Genomic DNA, 21,949 nt, shown 5'->3' on the forward strand with positions numbered 1-21,949 from the left:
TGACCCCAGCAGCAAAAAACACATCAGTATTCTTGACCCCAGATGGACATTAACAGTTCACTGTAATGCATTTGGATTAAAGAATGTCCCTGCCACCTCCCTAAGGGTGGTGAACAAAGTTGTTGCTCAGTTGGAGTCATTTAGTGCAGCATATGTTGATCCACCTTAGTTTGTGGGAATACAAAATACATAAATGTATTTATAAAACCAGCATTAGTGTTAGCCAAACTCAGGGTAGCTGTGAACTGAAAATCACCCAAGACACCCCGAGATTACAGTGTGGACATCTGATGTAACCTGATGGGCGGCAGCTGAGTTAGCAATGTAATGCATTATGGCCACAAAAATGGTTAAACAAGCCATATTAGATGCAAGGTAGACAGCTCTAAAGCCTTTAACCAAGTTATATGAAGCGCGACCCTGCATACGGATCTTAAATCACTCCCTTTTGTAGGTAGACACTAGGAAATGTATCTGGACACAAGGAAACATGATGGGAACTGGAGATGACTATGCTATAAGCTGCATAAAACTCTTTTAGACAGGGTAAAAGAAAGAAATCTAGGAGTGGTGTGAAAGGAAAACTGTCTACCAAGGACAATAAAATGTTATATGTGCTACTCATGCCTATTCCAAAGAGTCAAGAAGTATAAAATATATGTAATGTGTGTGGCAACGTGACAGATTCATGGTTGAGACTCACAATGTAAATATAAATATGCACCTGGCATGAATTTACTTGTAACGTATGTTAAGAGAAACATAGAAAAATATGTTTAACAGAAGAAATGGAAATTTGCTGCTCGTTTTAAAATGTTCACTCTAAGTGACGTATATGCTAATTTTTTCTCATTAGTTTTGGAGAGGTAAATGCGACATATAGTAGGTGGTAAACAGGTGACAATTACATCTAAATATTCCTTCCACGGTTATAACTGTGATAGTGTTTGTTATATTTGTTACTGTCATATAGTGATGAGGCACTTGAGAGGTTGGTCCAGAACGCTAATGAACGCCTAACGTGATCAATAATACCACTTACCATGTCACACTCGTTTTTACGTATGCCTGTCATCAATTTGATGAGTATGGATTATAAATGATGAGCATCAAAAGTGCGTAGCGTCATCAAACAATCTTCCAATTGGCAATGTATATGTCAAATAGTAGCTTGCTGGAAGGAGGGATCAGCGTATGTGTTCTGTCTCTCTCTCTCTCTCCCTTCCTGGAAGGGGGAGGTGTTGTGACGCGACAGACGTGGGCATTTTTGTCAATCACGAAAGAAACTTCTGAGGTCAGATTTGGAGGTGGAATGGGAGTGTAGGGGATGGGAGAGGAGGATATGTGAGCCAGGCCAGGAATGGATAGGGAAAGGAATTTTTAAACAGTCCCCTAGAATATACAATATTGGGAGTGAAAAGAGTGTTACTTGACCTTTCCTTCACTATCAAGATAAGTACATAGGTTTCCAACATTGTGGTATAAAGACCCCTTAAGAGTGTTCAGTACCATACAGGTTCCAATTCAAAGGCTTCATCATAAAATAGACCATTGATGATGATGATGAGAGGCAGGGTGAGACTGACCATCAGAATTGTTTTCAACAACTGGAGCTAAAACATCCTCTGTCCAAGAAGAGTGGCATATGTATGTAAACCATTTGCAATGTAGTTAAACCCCCCAAGTTTACAAGACCTTACTTCCTCTGCTTATGAACGTCTTTGTGACTGATGGTAAGTGGACCATTTTCTCCAGTACCTCGGTCCATACTTCTAGCAAAAGATATGCGTTGTGCTTTTAATGGAATTATATGAAGTTGATTTGCAGTTGGATGACGAGTGGTATGGAATCCAGCCATTGAAACATTTCCTCCTTCCAACAGTTTTGTGTTGTGGTGAAGACCTGGGTTTTTGTCATTGGGTCTAATGCTTTCTAGAGGTAAAAGACAGCTGGTGTCCATTCAGGGTTGTATCAAACAATACCAAAATAATTATTCCATTAGCAGTTAATGATCAGCTGATTTTCCTCGATGCAATCCTCTGAATTTCTGAAAGTTAGATAAGGCCAGGCTTTCACATTTACAAGAAGATAACAAATATGCCTTAAGTGCTAGAAACCAAGATCAAAGCTGTAGGGCGTTCTGATATAATTCTAAAATGAACTTATTGAAGTCAAAGAGAGTGAACCTCTCTCTGACCTCCTCTTCCACAGTCCTAAAGATGGGTCAGTTGAAGGAGTTGTCTTGTCAGACACCCTCTCTGCCCAACAGCAAGCTGACTGCAGACAAGTTCAGAGGCAGTATGCTGGGCTTTTTCCCTAAACCCTGGTCAGGCAATCTGGTGTACCCATGATGTGGACACTGGAGATAGCACACCTGTCAAAAACAAAATATACAGACAGTCTGGCCAAGTTAGGGCGCACATCAGAGCTGACGTTGGCAAGATACTGGAGTTAGGAGTGACTAAACCTTCAGAAAGTTATCTTAGTCCTCAAGCCTCATTGCAAGGGTGGTAAACCAGAGCTGAGGTTTTGTGTGGACTATAGATGTCTCAATGCTGTCACCAAGACACATGCACACCCTGTCCCAGGAGCTGATGAATTGATTGACAGGTTGGTGTAGTCAATTTTTTTAGTACTTTTAATTTGACATCAGAGTACTAACAGATTGGTCTGACCCCAGCAGCAAAAAACACATCAGTATTCTTGACCCCAGATGGACATTAACAGTTCACTGTAATGCATTTGGATTAAAGAATGTCCCTGCCACCTCCCTAAGGGTGGTGAACAAAGTTGTTGCTCAGTTGGAGTCATTTAGTGCAGCATATGTTGATCCACCTTAGTTTGTGGGAATACAAAATACATAAATGTATTTATAAAACCAGCATTAGTGTTAGCCAAACTCAGGGTAGCTGTGAACTGAAAATCACCCAAGACACCCCGAGATTACAGTGTGGACATCTGATGTAACCTGATGGGCGGCAGCTGAGTTAGCAATGTAATGCATTATGGCCACAAAAATGGTTAAACAAGCCATATTAGATGCAAGGTAGACAGCTCTAAAGCCTTTAACCAAGTTATATGAAGCGCGACCCTGCATACGGATCTTAAATCACTCCCTTTTGTAGGTAGACACTAGGAAATGTATCTGGACACAAGGAAACATGATGGGAACTGGAGATGACTATGCTATAAGCTGCATAAAACTCTTTTAGACAGGGTAAAAGAAAGAAATCTAGGAGTGGTGTGAAAGGAAAACTGTCTACCAAGGACAATAAAATGTTATATGTGCTACTCATGCCTATTCCAAAGAGTCAAGAAGTATAAAATATATGTAATGTGTGTGGCAACGTGACAGATTCATGGTTGAGACTCACAATGTAAATATAAATATGCACCTGGCATGAATTTACTTGTAACGTATGTTAAGAGAAACATAGAAAAATATGTTTAACAGAAGAAATGGAAATTTGCTGCTCGTTTTAAAATGTTCACTCTAAGTGACGTATATGCTAATTTTTTCTCATTAGTTTTGGAGAGGTAAATGCGACATATAGTAGGTGGTAAACAGGTGACAATTACATCTAAATATTCCTTCCACGGTTATAACTGTGATAGTGTTTGTTATATTTGTTACTGTCATATAGTGATGAGGCACTTGAGAGGTTGGTCCAGAACGCTAATGAACGCCTAACGTGATCAATAATACCACTTACCATGTCACACTCGTTTTTACGTATGCCTGTCATCAATTTGATGAGTATGGATTATAAATGATGAGCATCAAAAGTGCGTAGCGTCATCAAACAATCTTCCAATTGGCAATGTATATGTCAAATAGTAGCTTGCTGGAAGGAGGGATCAGCGTATGTGTTCTGTCTCTCTCTCTCTCTCCCTTCCTGGAAGGGGGAGGTGTTGTGACGCGACAGACGTGGGCATTTTTGTCAATCACGAAAGAAACTTCTGAGGTCAGATTTGGAGGTGGAATGGGAGTGTAGGGGATGGGAGAGGAGGATATGTGAGCCAGGCCAGGAATGGATAGGGAAAGGAATTTTTAAACAGTCCCCTAGAATATACAATATTGGGAGTGAAAAGAGTGTTACTTGACCTTTCCTTCACTATCAAGATAAGTACATAGGTTTCCAACATTGTGGTATAAAGACCCCTTAAGAGTGTTCAGTACCATACAGGTTCCAATTCAAAGGCTTCATCATAAAATAGACCATTGATGATGATGATGAGAGGCAGGGTGAGACTGACCATCAGAATTGTTTTCAACAACTGGAGCTAAAACATCCTCTGTCCAAGAAGAGTGGCATATGTATGTAAACCATTTGCAATGTAGTTAAACCCCCCAAGTTTACAAGACCTTACTTCCTCTGCTTATGAACGTCTTTGTGACTGATGGTAAGTGGACCATTTTCTCCAGTACCTCGGTCCATACTTCTAGCAAAAGATATGCGTTGTGCTTTTAATGGAATTATATGAAGTTGATTTGCAGTTGGATGACGAGTGGTATGGAATCCAGCCATTGAAACATTTCCTCCTTCCAACAGTTTTGTGTTGTGGTGAAGACCTGGGTTTTTGTCATTGGGTCTAATGCTTTCTAGAGGTAAAAGACAGCTGGTGTCCATTCAGGGTTGTATCAAACAATACCAAAATAATTATTCCATTAGCAGTTAATGATCAGCTGATTTTCCTCGATGCAATCCTCTGAATTTCTGAAAGTTAGATAAGGCCAGGCTTTCACATTTACAAGAAGATAACAAATATGCCTTAAGTGCTAGAAACCAAGATCAAAGCTGTAGGGCGTTCTGATATAATTCTAAAATGAACTTATTGAAGTCAATGATTGCAGGTCAAGAGCAATAATCTGATGCCAGCATTAGACACATTCAACTAAATTGAAATGAAATATGAATCGATTGTGCTTACTTTGCTGTTAAAGGGCCAAATACCAGTGAGTGTTCTGTGAGTTTTAAATGGTCCGCCACCTGGTGCTGATGGTCAGATCTATGCTGTCATGTAGCCTTGCTCCACATTATGGAAGAAAGTAGCAGGGCCCAATTCAAAAAGATTTTCTGTAGGTAGTTGTGCCTTACCCCCTGAGGTATACCAGAATTTCCAAGCCTAATTCACAAAGCATTATCATTAAGTAGGTGTGTTTTCTTCCTGGCTAAGGTGTAACTTTCTCAAGGAAAAAACTTTGTGAGCTTCAAAATCATTTTTCGGTGAGTAGGCATGTCTAAATCTGGAAATTCACGAATAGGACTGATGTAGAGCATGCATAGTTACGTGTAATTCACATATAAAACAGGAAAAAACATAACTACCCCTAGAAGAAATTGATTCAGTCAAACCCACAGTTGGGCTTCGGTGGAGAGAATATGTGATTGTCTGAAAGTGTGGGCTTATTTACTTGAATTACATCAATAAAGATATTTGACAAAATCTGGAACTGTTTCTTATACACAGCTGTGACAGAATGACAACATTATTTAAATTAAGGCTCATTAAACCAGCTAAACCTTCTAGAATACAACTGCTTTAATGTAGTGGTGTTAAATGTGCAGAGTGAACAAGAGTGAATAAAAAGTAACTGTTGGTCAAAATATAATTTACTTATTAAGCTAACCACACTATAACCTTTTTTCGTGAAGGACTCGTATGTGACAGTGCAAGATTTTCTGCGACTAGTGGGAGAGCTGATCTGTGTGACTGGAGCAATTGCAATATTATTGCTACAGGTACGTGGTAAGTCCACACTGAGGTTTAGTGCAACCTATTGATCTCCTGTTCATATATGTCATGATGCCACAACTAAAATTATTTATTTTAGATTACAGATGTGCTGCATTCTGGATATAGGAGATTCTTTCGTCAGACCATTTGGGCAGAACCATTCAGCATTATTATGTAAGACTCCACTTGAATGAAAAGTCCCACACTCTACACAGCACACTATCTGGAGTGGAGTGTCGTAAATGGAGTAGAGTGGAGTGTTATTGAGTGGCGTGGAGAGTTGTGAAGTGGACCAGCATGGTGTAGAGTAGAATTGAATGGTGTAGAGTGTAATGGAGTGGCATAGAGTCGAATGGTGCAGAGTGTTGTGGGATGTCATGGAGAGAGTAGAGTGTTGTAGTGTGGAAGGGCATAGACTGGAGTAGAGTTGAGTGGTGTAGAGTGGAGAGTTGAAGTGTAGAGTGGAATAGAGTGTCATGGAGTAGTGTACAGCAGAGTGGAGTGGCATAGAGGGTGTTGCACAGAGTGGAGTAGAGTGTTGTAGAGTAGAGTGCCATAGAGCGAAGTAGATTGTTGTAGAGTAGAACTGCATAGATTGGAGTAGAATGTTGTAGATTTGATTGGCGTAGAGCAGAGTGGAGTGGTATAGAGTGTCAGAGTGGAGTGGCATAGAGCGGAGCAGTGGCGTGGAGTAGTGTGTCATAGAATATAGATGAGAAAAGTGGCATGGAGTCGTGTAGAGGGAGTTGCATGGAGTGTCATCAAGTGGAGTAGTGTCACAGAGAGGAGTAGAATTTAATGGAGCATTATAGAATTAAGTATTGTGGAGTGGAGTGTTGTAGAGTGGAGTAGAGTGGTCTAGAGTGAAGTGGTGTTAAGTGGTGGAGTTGTGCAGAGTAGATTGCAGGGGCATAGAGTGCAATGTTGTAGAGTGGAGTGGCATGGAATACATTGTTTCAGAGTAGATTGAAGTGGCGTAGAGTGAAGTGGTGCAGGGAAGAGTGGAGTGGTGCAGGGTAGAGTGCAAAGGTGTGGAGTAGAGTGGTGTAGAGTGCAGTGGCACAGGATGGTGTAGAGTGCAGTGGTGTGGAGTGCAGTGTTGCAGAACAGATTAGAGTGGCATATAGTGGAATGATGCAGAGTAGAGTGGCATAGGAGTTGAGTCGTGCAGAGTAGAGTGCAGTGGCATAGAGTGCAGCTGCATAGAGTTTAGTGGTGCAGAGCAGAGTGGCATTGAGTTCAGCAGCAGAGAGTGAAGTCTTGCAGAGTAGAGTGTCATAGAGTGCAGTGGCATAGAGTGCATTGGCGTAGAGTGCATTGGTGTAGTGTGGTGCAGGGTAGAGTGGTGCATTGGTGAAGAGTGCAGTGGCACAGAGTAGAGTGGCATAGAGTTCAGTGGCAAAGAGTGCAGTGCTGCAGAGTAGTGTATCTCAAAGTTCAGTGGTGTAGAGTATAGTGGCGTATAGTGAATTAATGTTGAGTGCAGTTGCGTAGAGTGGTGCATAGTAAAGTGACATTGAATACAATGGTGTAGAGTGGCAGAGAGTAGGGTGTTGCAGAGTAAAGTATAGTGGTGTACAGCATAGTGGTGCAGAGTGGATTGGCGTAGAGTGTGTTGCTTTTGAGTAAAGTGGTGTAGAATGCACTAGCATAGACCGCAAAATGGAGTGGCGCAGGTTAGATTACAGTGGCGTAGAGTAGAATGACATGGAACGGAGTGGCGCAGGGTAGATTACAGTGGCTTAGAGTGCATTGGCATAGAGTAGATTGTGTCAGTGTACAGTGAAGTGGCATAGAGTAGAGTGTCATAGAGTGCAGTGCTGCAGAGTAGATTAGAGTAGCTAAAATGGATTGGCATAAAGTGCAGTGGTGTATAGTAGAGTAGTGTCGGGTAGAGTGCATTGGCATAGAGTAGAATGGTGTAGAGTAGACAGGCATTGAGTGAAGTGGCGTAGAGTAGACTGCAGGGACGCAGTGTGGTGTGGAGTGGTGTAGTGTGGACTGGTGAAGAGTAGAGTGCAGTGGTGTGAAGTGGGGTAAAGTGGATTAAGCATGGTGCCAATACAGACATCAAGCACACTGCCATTACAGACATCAATTGAAATGTCCATTACATTTGCACAGACATTCAGTTTTATTGATAAAAGTATACAGTGCACAAATGTTAATGTGTAGAAATGTTATCACCTAGTGTATTGATTTGCTTTAACCCCTTCGGTGCTTAGGACGGCCCATGGCCGTCATACGTCACGTGGGCGTGTGCTAATGACGTCCGGGGGCCATCCAAACCCCGCCCACTCATTAATTATCCCGCACAGCGGGAGAATTATCGCAACACGCAAGGAGTTAATCATATTAAAATATTCGTTTCAACCACACTTCAGAATTACCAAAAAATGTGCTTCATTTGTGCTTTCCATATTCTGAAATATCGGCACAATTCATCATAGACATTTAAATGTTGTTTTGTGCTAGAAAAAAATAACATCGCACAGCACAACCCGAGTAGCCAGCATGATTGTCCCATAAATCCACTCACTATGAAGTCAAAGAAAGAAAAGTAAACACCAAGCTCCCTGGAAGACAGAGCCTGGAATTTGAACTTTCTGCACAGCAAATGTGAGAAGATAAGAACAAAATTTAAAGAGCTGTTTACACAAATTCAGTAATGGCGGATGAATAGTACATAGGGTTTGGGCAAGGGAAGGGACAAACCCAAGCTGGACAACCTAAAACAAATAAAGCTAGCAAATAGAAAGCAGGCAAAAGTGAGTAACAAACCACAAAGTCAATGGTAAGCGATATGCGGAATGCATTCCCAGGCAACTGCGCTGTTGGTAGGCTTCCCCTAAAAACACGCCATTACATTAAAGGCTACCATAGAATAAAGTATATTTAGGACATTTCAAAGTTGCCTCAACTAAACTGAAAGACCATGTCCCCATTTAAATGTCTCCCTGAGTCCTTTCCTCCACTCCTGATAAAGGGCTTGATTCACAAAAAATATATAGTCCTGCTCTCAAAAAGTTCCAGCCTAACATAGTTAAGATTTCAGACTTTATGGAATGTACAAAAGATGCCTCGGCTTTAGCTGCATACTCGCAAAAATTCCAGGTTCCTAGCGGTATTCCTGGAAACATTTGTGAATTCCATTTTATTGTGTGAACATATAGAAACTATTAATACATGTATTGTTGGATGAGACTATTACACCCCAGGTTCAACTGCCATTTGCAAGCTTTTTGTCTCTTTGTTCAAAATATTCCTCTATGTGGAACAACCCCTTCCCTTACGTCCTCCCAAATTTTGAGGCCGCTTCATGGTACCATATTAAAAAGGAGTTTACTCTTACCAATATAACAGAAGTACATCTCTCTGTAACCTTTTCCAGAGTGGGAGAGGAAAAAGAGTGGTCATTGAATACGCACAAATGTATGAATCTGTGGTTTTCTAGACACAGGCAATCATGCCATGTATGGTCCCCTCCTTGCCAAGACCCTATATTCAGTTATGAGTGCGAAACCAACGTATGTGAAATATAAAAGTAGCTGTGCAGTCGTAAATGAGGCAAATAAGCCAATTTCTGTGTGTATGTCAGACTAACACCTGCCAATAGCTTTGAGAAGCAGATCAATGGACTTTCACATAACTATACTGTTCTCAGTATTGAAAAGCAGAAATCAGGAGGAAAGCTTTCAAGTATCCAAGGTCACTGCAGGAGTAGGCCAACCAATACGTGCTTTTTATGTGCATTCTGGAACACATAGTCTTGAATTTTCAATGAGATCAACAAATCCTATATTACAAAGAACAAATCTGTACTGGACGAGTTGCAAAGGGAAATGTGAGACCCCAGCAGGTGGATTCTGCCTGAGCCCTCAACTAATTATCACCTTATATACTTTTTATTATTAAATAAGTCATTCACTCCCAAGTTTTTACTTCCCTTAAAATGAAATGAGTTCCACATTTTGGAGGAATGGAATATTAAGATCCCATCTTCCAACAGAAGCTCTGTACAAACCTTACAATTTCCTCAATGGTGGTGCATAGGAAGGGAATAGCTTTATTGGAAGTCTGACATCTAATACAGTTTTTCCCCATCTCTGCAGCATGGCCTTTGCTCTTCTGTTACTGGTCATTCTGGTCATGCGAGTAACCACCACAGATGGGGAAGAGATCCCAATGGCAATAGCAGTGATCCTCGGTTGGTGTTATATCCTCTACTTCTCTCGAGGCTCAAAGTTGGTTGGGCCATTCACGATCATGATTCAGAAAGTGAGTAATGACATATGAATCAAAAACATAATGAAACATGACTAGAAAACCTTTTTAATATATTCTACTTGTTTTGACAATGAAAAAGGGGTGCAAATTATCTCTGAAAATACGTCTGGAGAGCCGTCCATTGAATCGTGTTTAGTTTATCTGCCTTGTTACTGATTGGGACCAACCATAAGCAAATGAGTTTTGATCCTAACCATAAAGAGACATCGGATCTGAAATGCCATTTCCTTTCGGTGCAGGAACACTAGCAAAACCTGGTATGTTTCAGTCTCATTGAGCCCTATTGTTAATGTGTGTTTTAGGTTGCCATTCCTAGGCAAGCTTAGAACCCACATCTTGTCATACTTTCCCACCTAGAGGTATCATATAAACATTAAAAAAAAGTGATAGATAGAAATGAGTTAATTAGTCCAATCCATTATAACTTCTGCAAGGTAGAATACCATTTCATAGCTCCTTTAAGTTATAGGTGCTATTACAGAACAGGACCATCAATCTGTAAATTAGTCTTAGTTCAGCCAATAAGGGGGCGCTTAACCTAGAACTCCTAGGCTGCATCAAACTGAGTTGGAACAAAACCAACTTCAGAAGTGCTTTGTCTTGTTGATCTTAATTGGTGGGGTGAAACTTGAGTCCATATGGCACAGCAAGAACAGAACCAATCTATGGACCCATGCCTATAATTTAAGGAGAGTCATTTAGGAAGCAGAAAAGTGATAAGTGCAAATTATCTGGGAATTTCTGTGGGTGACATTCAATACAATATTTTGTAGCACTTCCAAGCATGCTACACAGCTACAACAAATAAAACTGGTGTGAATCATGAAACAAAATACATCCCAATACTACTGTGTATGTGTTTTATATTTTGAATTCTATTTGGTCAGTTATTGCAAAGCATTAAGACTCAACTGATGGCATTGTTGCAGTAGCATCAGAGAGCAACTTAACAGAAAAAGGTTTTCTATTTTGTATATATGTTTTGTCAAATAATTTTATGTTAGTGGCCCTGAAAGAGACCTTCCCAATTCAAACTCTGTTTCCTAATAAGCAAATGGTCTGCCTGCCCCAGCGTAATATATAGCTAATGTAATAGTAATCGAATATAAGGGTATTTCAAGGCATTAAGGAGCTCTGTGACAATATACAGCAACAAGGCCGAAAGCTGAGCACCTTTATTAGGTCATGGATCTCCGAGGTGACTTGCAATATCCCTTTAAAATACAGATGAGGGCATTTTATTCCTTATAAAACATGGTCACACCATCACTTCTTCGCATAAACCGCCTAAATCCTTGGTATCTTCCTCTTTAATTTTCATTGCAGACAAGAAGAATAAAAGCAAAATTTGAATTTAGAATTAAAAGCAGTAAGTCATTTTTGAAAAAGATATTAGAGTCAGTTTAATGGTGGTCATGTTGAAGAAATGATGTGGTTGATATTGGACAGAAACCTGCAGAGATTCTGGTTTTCCTATACTTACCTAAAGTGTGGGAATAAATGTCGCCATGAATAAATATAAATAATAAATTTATCCTGATGATCAGTTTTCCTCTTTTGAAAGACTTAGCATAAGGATGAAAAACCAGTTCCTGTTTTTCTTGTTTAAACTGTGGCTGTAATTATGCTCCCGGGCCTACCTTTTATATTGGCTGCTCGCTTTGGCAGCAGGCATTGAGGGATCAGAACTTATCTGTAAAAATGTATTATAGTTGAGCTGCTGTGTCATTCTTATTACAGGTGACTAGAAATGTCATGATTCATCTGTAATAAGGAAATTAGAGATAGGCTTTAATACTGAGATTGCAGCCTTCCAAGGATTATTTGTATGCACTCATATCTAAGTAATACCAACTTTTAAAGTGTGGTGTCTCCTCTCCCTGCAGATGGCTTATGGTGACCTCCTGCGTTTTTTCTGGCTAATGATAGTGGTGATCTTGGGCTATAGCACAGGTAAATAAGAAATTGTATTTGTACTTAGCCCAGTTAAAACACAAGGACCCTGATTATACAAAGCATCTGAGCTACAGACTGCTGTGGAAGGATGCTGCCACCGAGAAGAAGCTTTCTCTGCAGCAGGAATCCCTGTCTGACATCACCAATATATAAGTTGGTGGGTCTTCAATGGCATGAGAATGCACCCATGTAACTAAGGCATCCTTCTCTAATACCAACTTCACTGAAAGCAAATTTGGTCTTAAGGTGTTTGTGCTATAAGGCAAATACAGACCATTAAGGAATAGTGACAAGATTTGAGAGCTCATTGAAAATACCTGTAAGGATATCACTATTTATCAGTGGAAAACTGGTGATGGATTCATGGGGGGTTCCTTGTGCTACAAAATACCTTTAAGTGAATCTTTTGGGGGAGCACAGAGTCATCAAATGCAAAAGTGTTTCTTGAAAACAGTGAACTCAGGGAGATGCAGTTTATTTCCCAGTTGATATAGAGGTAATTTTCAGAGTAACCGTGAAGTGTCAAAGATTATCAGAAAGTATAAGTAATTCTCTAAGATCAAAGAGAAATACCTCCCTTTGGTTACCAAAGTTGACACATAAGAAATGTCGTTGTTCTTTAATTGGGACTCTAGCCAAAGGCATATGATTAGGGTTTCCACTACTTCTGCCATATTTTAGAAAATCCCAAAATTGTTGTTCTTTACTGGTCCACCTGATATCTGTGGAAATCTAGAGAGTACCATAAGTGGAGATACCAAAATGCCTGGTCTGTGTTCCGCTTGCACTGGAACCTTTAACAAAACCATTGCTACACCATTGTGTATAATCTGTGCAAAGGGATAAACCCACTTGAGGAAGCCAATGAGTACCCGGTCTGTTTTTTCTAATAAGGATGGAATTTCAAGTTTTTTCACATTGTGGAGCAGCTTAACCAGAAGCAAATGAGACACATTTCTCCTTAATACTAGAAAAGTGCATTCTGTTGTCATTTTCTCTTACTATATCAACAGCACACTTGATCTAGTGATTTGCATTCATTCGTAAAGACTCTGGTTAGGAGAGGGCTACTTGGGTTCGAGGAGATCCAAAGATGTTGGTACTCTGACATTGCTACCTCTCATTTTTTTGCCAATCAACCAGGTTTAAGTAACTATGCCATTTGGATAAATTCAGGATAAGAAGCACATTTTGTTCTTTAGCTGGATACGACGTGTGATGTGTCGCTGGCAGCATTTTGCAGCCTTACAAGCTGGTTACATTTCATACTTAAGTGATCAGATACTCAACCATACAGGATTTCTTAGTCTCCCTCACTCTCATACACAGTCCAGATATACATCCACCTCACACTCCACAAGTACATACAGACTATTTACATCATTCATCCAATCTTTCATTGCTTTGTCTCATCATTTAATGTTCTTCTTCCTTCAGCATTGTATGTGACTTTCCAGGAGCAGGAGCAATTGGCATTCGGTGCTTTTGAGAATTATCCAATGTCTCTCATAAGCACCTATGAGCTCTTCCATAACATCCTCAATGGACCTGCCAATTATACTGTGCAGAACCCCATCATGTACAGCCCCCTTTACTGTTCCTTCTGTGTCATCGCTTTCCTGCTGATGTTCAACTTGCTGATCGCCACATTGGGAAACACACATTCAAATATGGACAAAGAAAAAGATGAACTGTGGCGAGCTCAGGTAAGTCTTGACTTCATATGTTTGCCATTCTAGGAGTGAGCACTTTGGTATAGACAGGTGTACACTGGATAACTGTTCGGCAATCCAATAGCAAGAGCTGTAGTGAGCACAAGAAAGTACTGTATGTGTAGGATGTTGAAGAGCCTTGGCTCTGAAGAGCACATGTGAGTCCAGTGTGTATGATTGTCTGTCAATGAGTCTTAGCTATGAAGAGCACCTGAGCAGATATGCAGCAGTTAAAGACACAACGTGTTGGCAGATTAGGCCAGTGATGCTTCTCCATCTACAACACATACCCTTGCGTATTACAGAAGTTGGAGCATGTAAAATCACTGCATTAATACCAACACTTATAACATCTCAAATTACATACTTTGCCTGATCACTCTGCATGGCACTATGACGAATCATAGCTAATGTAGTGTGCCTAGTAACGTGAGAAGACTGTGAACCGAGGTACGTGAGTTATGTGAATTTTAAGGTGGTGCGTACGTTGAAATGTGAGTTATAATTATGACTTCTATTAGTGTTAAAGTAGTGCTTAAATGATCAATTTAAGATATAAATACAACTGTACAATTTTTAGTGTTTATGTAGTTTAAGTTGGGTTTGTATAATAAACATAAAAAAAGTTTGCCTAACTAACTTATGTTTAACCTTTGATCTTATTTTTGTGACTTTCATCGGCTTTTGTAATGTTAGTAACAAATGTGTAATATTGGTACAGTTTACTGTTCTGAAGCGGAGTGTTATAAAGTGGAGTGCAGGGCAATCTAGTGGTGGATAGTGTGGTAAAGTCTACTTTGGTGCAGTATATTTTGGCATATTGAACTGGAATAAAGTGGAATGAGGTTGATTGGAGGGGCTTACACTGGAATGGCATACATAGGAATGGCAGGTAGTGGAGTTGCATACAGTGCAGTGGCGTACACTTAAGTTGAATACAGTAGAGTGCCGTATATTGTAGTGGAATAAAGATTAGTACTCTGAAGTGTAGTGGTATACAGTGGGATAGAAGAAAGTGGAGTGTGGTAAAGTGGAATTATGTTCTGTAAATATTGTACAGTGTATTTGTTTACAATGTAGCTGTGTACAGTGGAGTGGTATACAGTTGAGTGTTATATACTGTAGTGGCATATATTGGAATATCGTATAATAAAATAAAGTACAGTCTGGTGGCATACAGTGGAGTAGCGCAAATCTGAAATAGGGTACTCCTTAGTGGGGTACAGTGGAGTGCCATACAGTGGAGTGACGTACAGTTGAGTGGTGTACAAAGGGCTTGCGTAAAGTCGACTGTGATATAGTGTAGTGTTGTAAATTAAAAGTATGCAGTGCTGTACAGTATAGTAGTGCAGAGTGGAATAGTGTACACTATCAATCAGTAGATTCGTAGTTTGCTTCTTGCCACCCACAAGGGTATCCAGGCACTGGCAGGTTCCAGTTGATTAGCCAAATAGCCAGGTCTTCTGGAACTTTCAGAAGACTAGAAGAAATAGGGAGGTCTGTAAGTGAAAGGATAGCTCGTTCCACGTCTTCGCTGCTAGGCAGGAGATGGAACGACCTTCGCATTTGCTACGTCAAATGTGAGGAGTGAGGGTTAGAGAAAGAGGTACCGACCAGAGGTGTCTTGTGGGTTGATGGAAGTTCTGGCAGTGGTTCAAGGAGGCGGGTCCGCAGATGTGTAAGGCCTTCAATGAGCTTGAACTGGCATCTTTTCTGTACAGGGAGAAAGTTGAGATCCCTGAATTATGGGGAGATGTGGGTTTGTCTAGGGAGGTCCAGGACGAGTCTGGCTGCAGCGTTCTGTATGGTTTGCAGTCAGAGGAGGAGATGAGCTGCAATCCCTGCTTAAAGCGCATTGCCAGAGTCCAGGTGGCTTGAAAGGAGAGCTGTGGTGAAGGTGTGTCTTGAGCTGTGGGGTAGCCATTTGAATATCTTACGAAGCATGTGGAGGATGAAGAAGAATGGAGTCATCATGGTTAGCTTGTTGTCCAGAATGATGCCCAGGTTCCTAGCATGGTCAGTGGAGATAGGAGTTGGCCCGAGTTCTGAGGGCCACCGGGATGCGTCCCATGGGGAGATTTTGTTTCTAAAAATTAGCATCTTAGTCTTGGTTGTGTTGAGCTTCAGCCAGTTGTCCTTCATCCAGTTGGTGAACATCTCTCATGAAGTTGTGGAAGCTGATCTGGTGGTGTCTTCGGAGAGAGAGGTGATGAGTTGTGTGTCGTCAGCGTAGGTTATGATGTTGAGTATGTGGGTTATGGCAATGCTAGCTAGAGGTGTAATTTAAGTGTTGAGGTGAATGGGGCTGAGCGAGGATCCTTGGGGTTCTCAACAGATGATTTCCTTGGGTTCGGAGGTGAAGGGGGAAAGCAGACTTTTTGGTTTCTTCCGGTGAGGAAAGAGGTGATCCATCTGAGAGCGGCTCATTGGATGACTATGTTATGCAGCCTTGTGATGAGTGTATGGTGGGAGACCATATCGAAGGCTGTTGCGAGGTCCAGGAGGGTCAGAGTCACAGACTCTCCTTGGTCGAGTAGGGCTCAAAAGTCGTTATTGTACACAAGACTGGCCAACAGGCCTCAAGGGTTGAAAGGTACTTCCACACAAGGGAAGGGGGACGGGATACATCCTCCCAGGTAATAGCCACAAACAATAAATATCCTGCCCAAAAAGGAATTAAGGTTTAAATGTGTAGACACAGTTCTCAATCAGAGGGGTGGTAATATGCTTCTACCACTGTTGGGAGCTATACCTCTTTGTATAATAACCCTCACACACACACTAGTAGTGTCATGCTTCATCATCGGGTTCAACCTGGCTCCTAATGGCCAGGGTGCGCTCAACCCTTTCTCAGGGAGCGCTTATGACAAAAGGCCAGGGGAGTTAAAGATTAAAACTCCACCACACTAGTGTTGGCCAGGCCTCAACCAAGCCCTACTACATACAGTCTGCGCCCAGTGCACAGACTGTAAGTAGACTTCACTCCCACCAGATACACAAATCCTATTAGGTGGGCAAGGCCCTACTATGAACAGTCAGTGCGTAGTGTGCAGACTTTGCATAGAGGCCCCTCCGCCACAGACGCATGCTCAACTGGGTGGACAAGCCCTAATATGCAAAGACTGTGATCAGTGCACATACTGTGCATCGAGGTCACGCACCCCAGACTCAAGCAACATTAAATGGGCAAGCCCCTACTACACACAGCTAGCACCATCTGTGCAGATTTTCACAAAGCCCTCTCACTCCTGGCACCAGCATATTTGGTGCTCCTGCTGGAGAAATATTTGTAACATATTTTACATGTCACAAATCTGCTGGACACTTTTTTCATGCATGATGTATTGTTAAAAATTGCTGCATAAGTGTCTCTTTGAAGGGTGACTGGGTGGGCTCCTCTTCATCCTATGTGAACCCTGCACCTTGTACAGAAAGCCTCAGGGGAAGCCCACTCCCTCCAGTGTGTTGTAGTGCACAATGCACTACAACACACACCTTTCACCCTGTACCAGACAATTTGTGGTTATGCGATCTCTCATGCACAATCAATAATATAAGTGTGGGCAAGTCCCTACAGTGCATACCCTACACTTTGTACAGAAGTCCTTATGGAAAGGCCACTTCCTTCAAACACACAAGTCTACTTAGGTGGCAAAGCCCCTACTGTGCACACCCTATGCCTTGTATTGAAGTTCCTACGGATAGCCCACTTCCTCAACTGATCCATGGCCCATTAGGTGAAACTCAAGCCTTATTAGGGGACCAAGGCTTTACAATGCATACTCTATCCTTGTACAGATCTTCACAGAGAGTCAACTCTCTCTACAGCTCATTAGCTGAGAAAGACCCTATTATCCAAACTCTATGCCTACTATAGAACACCTTACATATAGCCCACACTCTTCAGACACCTACGCTCCATTTGGTGTGCTAGTTCCAACTACAGACCCCCAAGCCATGTACAAATGTTTTTACAGCGAGCTACCCTTGTCGATTAGGTGGTAAAGACTCTTCAGGATACATGCTATGCCTTGTACAGAAAACTTCACTGAGAGCTCCCTCCCTCGAAGGAGAAGAAGGAGGAGGAGGAGGAGCCACCTTACAATATACTGAGCCTTCCCCCTCTCTCTTTTCATTGCATACAGTGTCAATGAAGCCTAGGAATGAGGGAGAGGCCAGTTCCCATCTCCCTCGGTTCTACCAAATGTGCTGACTGCGGCAAACTTTCATAACTCTGTTGTGAGCATGATATTAATAATAATAATCCATGTTTGTAAAGCGTAAACATATCAGCCCTTAAGGTTTCAAGGCACAGGGGGCCGTTAGGGAGATTAAATGAGCTATTGCCCTGAGTCACATGATGCTGAGCTGAGCTGCCGCCGGCGATCGAATCGTGATTCCCGCGCTCCAGAGTTAGCTGCTCTGGCCGCTGCACCACACCTCTCCCTTAGTAACAGCTACACACAAAGTGCTAAAGCTGTGAAAGGCTCAAAAGTGTTGGGTGTGAGGGGTTGTACACCACCTGCATTTTCCAGGAGGCATTTGGTTATATTAGAACATTCTGCCCTCAATGGGTGGAATGTTCTAATTGGCTTTTAGCCTGCTGTAGGGTCCAATACTGGTTATTAAAGGTCTGCTCCTTTGTTATAGACCCTCATCTTTGGCTCAGGCTTACATCACTGGGGTGGGCATTTAATGACAGGTGTAGCTCGCTACAATGGGCTATAAATCTCTATTAGAAATTAAGGATTATAATGTAATGAAAACCTAATACAAATGTTTTATAAATGTAAAACAATTTTATTGCTCCAGGTGTGTAAGCTATATTTCCACTTATAGCAATAGATTTACCTTGTATTTCAAAGAATAGACTGCTTTAGCAGACTATTATGAAATAGAAACAGACATACAAATGACAAACAACATGAAATCTTTCTATTTTTAACGAGGAATAGACTATTTTATAACTTGTTTGGTTTATTTTTGTGATTTTAAGAGAAATTGATTTAAAAAAAAGAATGAAGGGCAACAAAATGTGGATCTTTCAAAAACAAAAAGATATTTCAAAGTACACTTGTGTATAACCACCATTTTAATTTAGGTTGAAGGAAACTGCTCCCTGATTATAATTATTTTACTGCCTTTGGAACAGTATGTTATATTTTGGTACCCAGGTACTATTTCTGGAACCATCTCTGAGACAGGGGATGAAACAATGTCTCCCAAAGCTACTGGTACTCCAGCCTTTGAATGTAATACTTGTGGAGCATCACCCTCCAGCTCTTCTCTGGTAAGATGATGTGAGGGGATCCTTTGCATGTTTCTTCAAATTCCTGTGGTGCCATGAAAATGCTTTTTTCTGGTCCAACAAGGAAACTTTTTTTGCAGAGATTGCACTGCACTATTTTTGTGGATACTTATTTCCCAGAAGGAATTGTTCAAAAAAGGCCACATTAGAGAATCCTTAGTAGGTGCTGGCTTCTCCTTCTCCTGCTCTTTCTCTGGGAGATCTCCTTCATATCCTTATGCCGTAATTAAATTCCCTTATTGAAAATGCCAAAAACCTTCCAAATAAATAGGAAGGGTGTGGCAGACCAACTAAACCCACTTGCCTGAAATATCCAAATAAGTTCCAAATTGTGAAAACATCATCAAAATACAAGCAACAATTGATTTCAATTAATCACAAATCTTCTATGGACGAGTAACCAATCCCGCAATTTTTGCAGTTGCTTACTATGTTTGTTGGCAGCTCTGGCAGAGCTGTCTGCGTCGCCAACCCCACTCATACTCTCCGGCTGAAGGGTGGACTCAACCAGGAGCTCCAGGGCAGTTGGTGCAGGTGCTGTGCTCCTCCCTCCACCAGTTTTGCTGGCCTTCTTCTGCTTCTCTGCCATCCTCTCCTTTGCAGTCTTCCTCAGGTCATACCATCTTTTCTTAAGATCCTCTCTGGAGCGCTGGGTGACTCCGATGGCATTGATCTTGTTCTGAATAGCAAGCCAGATCTATCTTCTTTGTGATTCTGGCACATGCAGGGACTGCTTGCCAAACAACTTGTCATGGTCCTTGGTGACATCTTCGATGAGGACCTCCAGCTGCCTCTTGCTAAATTTCTGCTTTCTTTTTCTTTCTGCTCACTCCTTCTCCCTCTCCTGGTTTGCCATTTTGCTTGGTTTTGGATGCAAAAATAGGCTGTGTGGCTCCTAGCTCCTCTCTGCTCTGCTCCATGCCTCACAGTCAGCTCCACGTTCAGTGCAGCTGCCTGGGTGTGGCCACTTCCTGTTTGGGAGGTAATTGGGATGCACAGGATTGTCTGATTCCACAATTAACACATTTTTAAATTACAGATTCAGTATTTACCGATTCGGTATTTACGAATCGGTATTCGTGTTTAGGTAATTTTTATTTACCGATCCATTCCGAATCGCTATTTTTTACCGATAAATACCGATTCGGTAATTTTTAATGAATCTTTACGTACATCGGATATACCGATTCCTTAATACCGAATCAGTAAAATTCGGTATTAAGGAATCAGTATTTCACGATTACCTACATGTAGCCCTCAGTAAACTCATGGACAACAGACTTTTTACAATTTGTCAAACATAGAGAAGAAACATATTCACCAGCCTGCAAACAATCCTTCCATCACCATCAAACTGGCAGACAAAGGAGATGTCATAGTATTGATAAGCAGAGAGGAATAAAAAGACAAATGCTGTAGGCAACTCAGTAATGACCAATTTTATAAAAAACAGGATAGACCCTAAAGCCTGACTAAAGAAAATCAAGAAAATCATGAATCAGATGACTGTCTGTACACTTGAGAGTTTTACAGAGAACCACCGGATATCAGCCAAGTAAGAAAAGGAGCAAAGAAGAACAGAATAGCCCTGGTAGAACCACATTATAAATAAAAAACAAGAGAAGTAGTCTGAGTCCTGAATTTACAACAACCTTTGGCAAATTAAAAAAGAGGATAAACATGAACTGAAATATCTTGAACTCAGTGAATATTAAATGTGAAAAACATCTATTCACATTTAAACGAAGTAGAAATCTGAGAGACTTACTGGTACATACCAAACCAGGATCATTAAAACCTCCAACCACTACCACACTATGATGCCTACCCAAGGTTGTTGGCCTTTTCCCCTGTAGTGCCTCTACCACCTGTTGTTTAAAAAAACATATTACACAAATAGATTTGGGTTCAAACACCATGAGAACTACACTCCTTCGCTAGCAGCAAAAGTGAGAGTGTGGTCTTTATGATCACATGCACTTGTGGGATCAGATATCTTGGAATGTCTATGAGAAAAATCAAGACTAGAATTACAGAACACAAAAGCACAATATGGTGCAAACTGAACACCACTAAAATGACTAAATGCCTACACTTCAGTTGGACACACAGAAGGCAAAGTGAACTGAACAATTATCGGTAAACCATCTCTAAAAGGGTCACAAAAAGAAAAATCCAACAGACTACTATTGTGGGAACAGAGTGTGATACACAGATTAAAGATTGATCAGCATGGTCTAAATGAAAACATCCTGTGGGTGTCATTATTCATGAATTATTCACCTAAAGCGAGTTAGAGGCCGTTATAAATTACGAGTAAAGAGAGACGAGATGGATGCAAAATGGATAGGGTTGAGAGAAGCAGCGAGAGCCAAACTTACAAAAAAGTATTGGCACCTGATCGCAGAGTATTGTGATTCTAGACAGATGGCACTCCGCATTCTGACTCCAGAAAGTGTGCAGTGGGTGGACTACATTTCACTACTATATAAATCTAACAGCTCAGTGCCTTTTCAGATGCCTGTAATAGAGGAAGCTGTCGGTGTTGATTATGGTCCACCGTCAAGGGCTGAAGTGATGGGCTATATATAGAACGCTAGAACCTCCAGTGCACAAGGACCGGATGGTATACCAATTATGCTAATTAAAAAGGACCCAGCTGCATGGGGAGCGTTCCTGGTGCCATTATTTAACTACTGCTTTCAATCGATTAGTATTCCCTCATCTTGGAAGGGGAGCATTATAGTTCCGTTGTATAAAAAGGGCTCAAAAAGGTCATCTACTAGCTTTAGACAGATCACGCTGCTGGACGCTGCGGGCAAATTATTTGCAAAAAGTATACTCCAGCATTTGCAGCAGTGGGCCCAAGACCAGAACATCTTACCGCCAGAACAGGCAGGTTTTAGAAAGAACCACGGAACGCTGGATAACATCGCGGTCGTCCAGA

At 41.3% G+C, this 21,949-nt stretch overlaps 1 protein-coding gene across 1 annotated transcript in view; it reads left to right on the forward strand.

Moving 5' to 3' along the window:
• Positions 1–21,949, forward strand: part of LOC147732861 (transient receptor potential cation channel subfamily V member 6-like) — a 253,063-nt gene that overhangs the window by 218,193 nt on the left and 12,921 nt on the right. Inside the window, exons 9-13 of the mRNA XM_086957403.1 lie at positions 5,658–5,744; positions 5,837–5,913; positions 9,852–10,017; positions 11,913–11,979; positions 13,420–13,688. Coding sequence (XP_086813529.1) covers positions 5,658–5,744; positions 5,837–5,913; positions 9,852–10,017; positions 11,913–11,979; positions 13,420–13,688 — 666 coding nt within the window. The remainder of the gene's footprint in view (positions 1–5,657; positions 5,745–5,836; positions 5,914–9,851; positions 10,018–11,912; positions 11,980–13,419; positions 13,689–21,949) is intronic.

Source organism: Lissotriton vulgaris, chromosome 2_1, assembly GCF_964263255.1.
Source record: "Lissotriton vulgaris chromosome 2_1, aLisVul1.2, whole genome shotgun sequence".
NCBI lineage: Eukaryota > Metazoa > Chordata > Amphibia > Caudata > Salamandridae > Lissotriton > Lissotriton vulgaris.